General features: G+C 62.7%; 1 protein-coding gene across 1 annotated transcript; it reads left to right on the forward strand.

Moving 5' to 3' along the window:
• The first annotated feature begins 2,742 nt into the window (after positions 1–2,742).
• Positions 2,743–7,443, forward strand: LOC115603218. Its single transcript, XM_030474960.1, has 4 exons — positions 2,743–2,817; positions 2,977–3,105; positions 3,435–4,817; positions 5,221–7,443. Exons 1-4 carry the CDS (start codon positions 2,743–2,745, stop codon positions 6,808–6,810), a joined length of 3,177 nt encoding a protein of 1,058 aa, XP_030330820.1. The 3' UTR covers positions 6,811–7,443.
• The last annotated feature ends 303 nt before the right edge of the window (positions 7,444–7,746 follow it).

Raw genomic sequence — 7,746 nt, forward strand, 5'->3', positions numbered from 1 at the left:
GACCGGCGGGGAGCGGCACGCCGCGGAGGCGCAGCCGGGGAAGGCCGGTAACAACTCGGCTCCGCTCGGCCCGGAGCAGCCGGTGGGGGCCGGCGGGGGCCCCGGGACAGCAGCAGCGGCCGCGTGCGGCAAGCAGGGAAGGAGAAGCAGCCCCTGGAGCGGCTTTATCGTGTGGGAGCGCTGCTGGGGAGCGGCGGCTTCGGCTCCGTCTACTCGGGGGTCCGCCTGTCCGACGGCGCCCCGGTAAGTGACGGGGCCGGCGGCGGGGCCGGCGGCGGGGCGGGGAGGCGGCGCGGCGGGGGCCAGCTCAGCCCAACGCTGCCCTTGGCTTGCAGGTGGCGATCAAACGGGTGGCTCGGGAGCGCATCTCCTCATGGGGCGAGCGGGTGAGTGCGCGGGGCCACCGGGACAGCGCGGGGCAGGGCGGGCGGGGGGAAACCGGGACAGCGCGAGGGGAGCAGGCGCGGAGTCACCGGGAGATGCGGAGCATCCAGGGCAGGGGGTGCCCGGTACTGGGTAGGGGGGCACTGGAGCAGCCCCGGGGCGGGAGGCACCTGGTACTGGCGAGGCCAGACAGGGGGGCACCGGAGCATCTCTGGGGTAGGGGGTCACCTGGTACCGGTAGGACCGGGCAGGATAGCACTGTAGCATCCCAGGCAGGGGGACACAGGACCACTGGCCCAGCATCAGCCCCACTGACGGGGTCGTGGGCCAATGCACCCCCCAGCCCCGGCGCTGGTCACAGGGCCACAGGGGAGAAGGCAGCCCATGGCACGGCACCCACACAGCTACCTCCAGCCCCGAGAGAGACACGGCTGGGGAGAGCTGTCAGCTCCTGATGTTCTGCTGTGTGTTCACAGGAGGAGCCAGCAGCCTTGCCCACAGAGGAGAAGGATGAGGATGCAAAGGAGGAGTCGGAATATGTTAGTGACAAAGAGCTGTCCCAAGGAGAAGCCGGCACCTTGTACAACATCTGCGTCAACCCCTTGGTGCCAGAGCTCTTCCAGGACCCCCGAGCGCATATCCAGGAGGGACCCAGCATCCTCAGCAGCATGGGCATGGATGCGGCAGCAGAGGCAGCCGGAGACCTGCAGAGCGTGTCTCCTGCCCCAGCCGGTCCCACGGACACCGAGCCGGCAGCTCCGAGCCTGGCTGGAGCTGCTGAGGAAGAGCAGCACCGGGCACCTATTGCTGCTGTGGAACACAAGGAGAAGACCAAGAGCTTGGATGTGGCCATGGCAGAAGTTTCAGCTGCAGTAGTTGAGGACGCTGCATCTCCTGAGGCCGCAGAAACTCAGGGAGAGCCAAGCACAGCCCCTCTCATTGCAGAAGCAGGAGAGGGTGCAGAAGACATGGTGTCTCCCGTGTCTTCCCATCAGGAAGAGTCCGTAACAACCGGTGTCTCCCCAGCAGCACACGAGGGGGATGTGACACCTTCTTTGACTGAGATCCCTGGGGCAGATGCTGGAACACCGCACCCTGGAGCCAGCAGCTCAGCTCCCTCTCAGCTTCCCTGATGTCTCTTACTCTCTTGTCTGCCAACAAGACTGGTCACTACTGGTGTCCCCCAGGGCTCAGTATTGGAGCCAGTGTTGCTTAATTTCTTTCTTAGAATCATAGAATCACAGAAGCAGATCACTGATGACCTGGATGAGGGGATCGAGTGCACCCTCAGTAAGTTTGTGGACGACACCAAGTTGGGTGGGAGTGTTGATGTGCTGTAGGGCAGGAAGCTCTGCAGAGGGATCTGGACCGGCTGGATCAATGGGCTGTGGCCAATGGGATGAGGTTCAACAAGGCAAAGTGCTGGGTCCTGAACTTGGGAGCATCCTGGCCTGTATCAGCACCAGTGTGGGCAGCAGAACCAGGGCAGTGATTGTCCCCCTGTACCGGGCACTGCTGTGGCCGCCCCTCGAATCCTGTGTTCAGACCTGGGCTCCCCCTAAGGAGAGACATTGAGGTGCTGGAGCAGGGCCAGAGAAGGGCAGCGGAGCTGGTGCAGGGCCTGGAGCACAAGTGTGATGAGGAACGGCTGAGGGACCTGGGGGGTTTAATCTGGAGAAGAGAAGGCTCAGGGGGGACCTTATCGCTCTCTACCTGAAAGGAGGCTGGAGCCAGAAGGTGCCTGCTCTGCTCTCCTAAGGAACGAGGGATAGAACAAGAGAAAACGGCCTCGAGCTGGGCCAGGGGAGGTTTAGACTGGCGATTAGGAAGCATTTCTTCACTTCAGGTGGAGTCAGGCATTGGAACAGGCTGCCCAGGGCAGTGCTGGAGTCACCGTCCCTGAAGCATTCACACACCGTGCAGACGAGGCGCTCAGTGCCATGGGTTACGGTGGCCTTGGCAGTGCTGGGGAATGGTTGGATTTGATGATCTTCAAGGTTTTTTCCAACCTGTTGCCTCTATGACTGCCGGGAGCAGCCCTGGTGAGCCCAGTGGCCATGGGCATGATGCCACCAACATCACAAAGCCTCGGTGGCCACTGTGGAGACACCTGGGACTGGTTCGGAATGGCTGGGACGGGTCATGGGTGTGGGCATCTCCACTGCGACCGCCGGTGCTTTGTGATGTAGGGGGGCTCCTGGTGCCCAGAGGCCATTGTGACGGGGTGGCCCCGTGGTGAGCGTGGGGTACGTAAGGAGCGAGAGCCCTGGAGCAGCCCAGTCCAGAGGAGCAGCCTCACTCAGGAGGCAGCAAATTCCCTGGAAGCCCACGGCAGGTCAGCGTCCCAGGACGTGGAAGATGCCCGTGGGCAAAGAGGCGAACGCCCGTTCCCAGCCCGCTGAGGGCAGGCCGAGCGCGCAGAGGATGCGCCAGGTGAGAGCCGGGGCAGGAGGGGGAGGCCGGTGGCGGGACGGGGCCGCACGGAGCTGCCTCGGTGCCGGGGCCGGGCTTGCCGGCACTGCGGGGGCCGCTGTGCCAAGGCAGCCGCCTCCATCACACACCTCTTCCTCCTCCTCTTCCTCCTGCCCGCAGGTGGCCCGCAGGCAGCCCGAGGAAGCGCCGCAGGGCAGCCCGAGCCAGGCCTCGTCCCACCATGGGATCACGCAGGCACGGGTGCCCAACCCAGAGAGGTTTCAGCGTGTCGCCAACCAGCAGGCACAGGTAGGGAGCCCGAGGGAGACGGGGCCGAACGTCTTCCCGCCCCCGGGAGCTGCTGACGGGCAGGCGGGAGGTGCGGGAGGGAGCAAGCTGAGCCCCCCGTGCCGTGCCCGGCCGGCTCCCCGGCGTGCCGGGGGTGCTCTGGGCAGCGGCCGTGGGCTGCGGGTGGCCAGCCCTGTCCCCAGCCGGCTCTGGGAGCAGGCGGCAGCCGCCTGCGGGGCTGAGCCCTGCCCTGGGGCTGGCGGGGGAGCCCAAGTGCAAGAGCTCAGCCCGCTGGGACGCGGGCGCAAGGGACACCGTCACACAGCCTCTCTCCTCGGCTTCTCTTGCAGATGGGCAGCGCGGGGCACCGAGGGATGCTGCCCCGCAGCAGCGGGCCAATGCGTGAGCAGACGCTTCGTCTGCCACCAGTGGTGGCAATGGCACCCCGGCCGCCTCCTCGCTCAGAGAGACCCGTCGTCACCTCCTGCAGGCTGCCGCCTGTGGCACCAGCAGCCTCTGCGGCTTCTGGCACTGTCAGCAGCTTGGCCATCGGCAGCACGAGCAGCAGGCAACAGCAGCTTCTCAAAACCGCAGCCCAGCTGCGCCGCGAACCAAGTCACGGCAGCAGAGTTGCATGGCCAGAGACCTGCCGGACACCTGCCCCACTCAGCCCCACAGCCTCTGCCTCTGCAATGGAGAGCTCGGGCAGCGTGAGCGCAGTCCTGCGCAAGAACAGCACCGGGAGCCGGGGAGCCCGCCGGCAGCCAGCGCCACGGCAGGACCTGGCGCACAGCAGGGCTGCAGGGATGAGGACAAGGACAGACCCTGTCCCGGTGGCTGGCAGCAGCAAGGCCCCTGCCGCTCAGCCCACACGTCACTCTCACAGCCATGGGGGTACCGGTGCTCCCCAGAGCAGGAACACAGGGCAAGCAGCAGAGCACCTGCCAGCAATGCCGGCGGCACGCATGAATTCCTGCATCAACACCAAGTTCCTTGGTGTGCACTACAGGCCTGTTGCACAGCGTCTGCCCCCCCAGCCCAGCAAGACCAGGCCTTCGGAGCAGCCGAAGAAGAGCTGCCTGGCCAGAGCTCCTGAGGAAGAGGAGCACCAGGCACGTCTCCTTCCCGTGGCACCGGCACCAGCTTCTAATAACCTTGGCAAGAAGGAGGCAGCACCACAGGGGCAGAGACATGCACCTGCCCTGAAGGGCACCAGAGTGATGGACGCAGCTCTGCAGGTCACAGCCACATCCAAAAAGAGGAAGCTGCTGCTCCCGCCCTTGCCTGGGATCCTGAGAACCAGCAAGAAGCAGGCGGAACAGCAAGACACAAGCCAAAGCTGGCATGTGGCGATGGCAGCATTGCCGCATGCAGCACTTAAGGACACCGAGTCTGCTGTGAGCCATGTGCGTGTGTCAGTGGCAGCAATGAGACCTGCAGCAGTTGAGGGCACGGAGTCTCCTGTGGCCGCAGAGCCTCAGGGAGAGCCAAGCACAGCCCCTCTCGTCCCAGCAGCAGCCGAGAGTGGAGAAGACATGGTGTCTCCTGTGGCTGGAGACCACCAAGAAGAGGCCATAAGAGCCAGTGTCTCCCTGGCAGCACACGAGGGGGATGTGACACCTTCATTGACTGAGATCCCTGGGGCAGATGCTGGAACACCGCCCCCTGCCCCTGGGGCAGAAGATGAAGGGGAAGCAGCAGCTCGTCCCTTGGCTCAGGACTCTCAGCACCAGGTGAGTGACAGCGTGTGGCCGGCACCGGCGATGCCGAGGTGCTGGAGGCAGCCCCAGAGCCCGGGCTGTGTGTGGCAGGGACATTGCTGGTGCTCCCTGTGCCATCCCGCTGACATCCCCTCCCTCCCCTGCCCGTGCTCTTCCTCTCCCGTCCCGCACCCCTGCTCTGGCGCAAAGGCACTGAAGGAGAGCAGCCCGGGAGGGACCTCCCCAGTGAGCAGCCACCAGCAGCAGCCCCAGCACCAAGTGACGGGCCAATGCACCACCCAGCCCCGGCGCTGGTCACAGGGCCACAGGGGAGAAGGCAGCCCATGGCACGGCACCCACACAGCTACCTCCAGCCCCGAGAGAGACACGGCTGGGGAGAGCTGTCAGCTCCTGATGTTCTGCTGTGTGTTCACAGGAGGAGCCAGCAGCCTTGCCCGCAGAGGAGGAGAAGGATGAGGATGCGAAGGAGGAGTCGGAATATGTTAGTGACAAAGAGCTGTCCCAAGGAGAAGCCGGCACCTTGTACAACATCTGCGTCAACCCCTTGGTGCCAGAGCTCTTCCAGGACCCCCGAGCGCATATCCAGGAGGGACCCAGCATCCTCAGCAGCATGGGCACGGATGCGGCAGCAGAGGCAGCCGGAGACCTGCAGAGCGTGTCTCCTGCCCCGGCCGGTCCCACGGACACCGAGCCGGCAGCTCCGAGCCTGGCTGGAGCTGCTGAGGAAGAGCAGCACCAGGCACCTCTCGCTGCTGCGCACCAAGAGCAGGAGGAGGCACTGGCATCAGCTTCCCCTGGCTTTGATGAGGAGGAGGCAGAAGCAGAGGCCTGGAAAAAGGCATTTGCCCTGCTCAGCGCCAAGGTCTCTGAGCTGCTACAACAGGAAACAGCCGCGTGCATAAGGAGGGACATCGCGCACCGGGCTTCGGCTGTCTTACACCAAAGTGACGAGCAGCCTCTGGAACAGCAGGACATGGCTCAAAGCCATGTGAATGTGGCAATGGCAGCAATGAGACCTGCAGCAGTTGAGGACACGGAGCCTCCTGTGGCCACAGAGCCTCAGGGAGAGCCAAGCACAGCCCCTCTCGTCCCAGCAGCAAAAGAGAAGGCGGCACCGGCACGAGCTTCCCGTGCCTTTAGCAAGCAGGAGGAAGACAAAGAGGCCCAGGAGGCACTTGCTCTGCTCAGCCCCATAGCCTCTGAGTTTGTTCCACAGGAACTAGCCAGCCAGTTCGTGAGGGATGTCATTCGCGCTGGTTTTGCTGTGATCCAGGAAACTATCCTGCAGCGTCTGGAAGAGCAGGACGTGGCCGAAGGAGTGGATGTGTCGACGGCAGCAAGGAGACCTGCAGAAGTTCAGTCCACCGAGTCTCCTGTGCCAACACCAGCAGAGGCCCAGAGAGAGACACCATCATGGGCCGAGAGAGAGACACCATCACGGGCCCAGGGAGAGGGATCAGGGCACCCCTGGAGTCAGCTCCCACCACATGCGCAGAGACAGACCCCACCCAGGGTCTCAGTTCTCAACAGAGCTCTGCAGGCTGTATTGGGGCGCAAAGTGAGGAAAGCACCTAAAAAGCACCAAGGAGAGGCCAGCACAACCTTTGCTACCCCGCGATTCTACGAGGATGCACAGGCAGCGTATGCAGCAGCTCAGGAAAGGGCAGCAACACCCTGGTGTCAAGAGGCACCCAGGCCAAGCTGGAGGCAGCGTCTGTTCAAGTGCGGCAGTGCCCCGGCCTCCCCTCCTCCTACAAGGGTTCATATCCCTCATCGCAGTCTCCCCAGGAGAGAACCTTATCGGTGGCTGAGAGGAGGAACCTACGATAGGTCCTCCTATCACTACACCTATTCTTACCCCAGAGTCATCGTCGTCTTGCCGCAAGGAGTACTGCACGATGAGAAAGAGCATCAAGAGCAGCAACCATCCTGCTTCAGAAGGGTGCTGAGGGCTCTGTGCAAGGCTTGCAGCTGCTCCTGCATGAACCCACAAGTGGAGGAGTAGTGCCCCACTGCCAGCTCCAGGCCCGAGGGAGCTGCACTGAGGATGCTGAGGATGCTGAGGATGGGAAACCACCTTGAACTCCTGGCCACCCTGTGTACGGCTGGCACGTGAAGCTCCACAGTACAACCGGAGCAAGCGGAGAACAACTTCATCTTGCTGGAAACCAGCTCTAAAGACTGTGTCTGGGAAGCTGTAGTGTAGCATGAGCACGTGCATGGCCTCGGCTTCCTTCCCCGACCCCATGCGCCCGGCTATGTCCTCGCTCGGGGTCCGTGGCTGTGAAGGCAGAGGCAGAATGCATCGACAGAAGGCTCCAGAAGTCAGAAAGGGAGGTCATGGGGAGGGTCCTGGAGCAACTTCTCTTGACTGACTGGTGTGTCAGTCACTCCTGGAATTGGGGCAAGAGAAGCTTCCAGAGGTCCAGGAAGCGGGGCCAATAAACAGGGCCATGTGCGAGCCCCTGGGGCACTCTCTGCACACCAAAACCCCCCATTGGCAGACTGGTGATCTCTCAATATCTGTTACTCCCTCTTTCTCTCTCCCTTTCTCACTTTTTTCTGAAAGTTGCTGAGTAACACGAGGCCCACCTCGACTTCTCATGAAGCCGCAGAGCTCAGGCGGAGTATAACTGTGAGAGGGTCAATGTTTACAGAATATTTATCCCATTAAAGTTGGTGTTTCTGTACAGACCTTGGCTGTTATCTCAGCTTAATCCACACAGAGGGGCTTTTGAGGGAGATTCAGGTCAGACATTAGCCATTGTGGTGGGTGTTGCCTCGTTAGCCCCCTGCAGAGCTGTGAAGAGGTTTTGGGTGAGGACACTGGGCTCTGGAGGAAACCCCTTGCTTTTATTTCCCTCTTCCTCCTCTTTTTGTGGTTTCTTCGGGTATCAAGTTCCCAACCCCCTGGATTAATGCACTCTTTCCTCTCTGTTTG

This window comes from Strigops habroptila, unplaced genomic scaffold, assembly GCF_004027225.2.
Source record: "Strigops habroptila isolate Jane unplaced genomic scaffold, bStrHab1.2.pri NW_022045628.1_ctg1, whole genome shotgun sequence".
In the NCBI taxonomy this organism is placed as follows: domain Eukaryota; kingdom Metazoa; phylum Chordata; class Aves; order Psittaciformes; family Psittacidae; genus Strigops; species Strigops habroptila.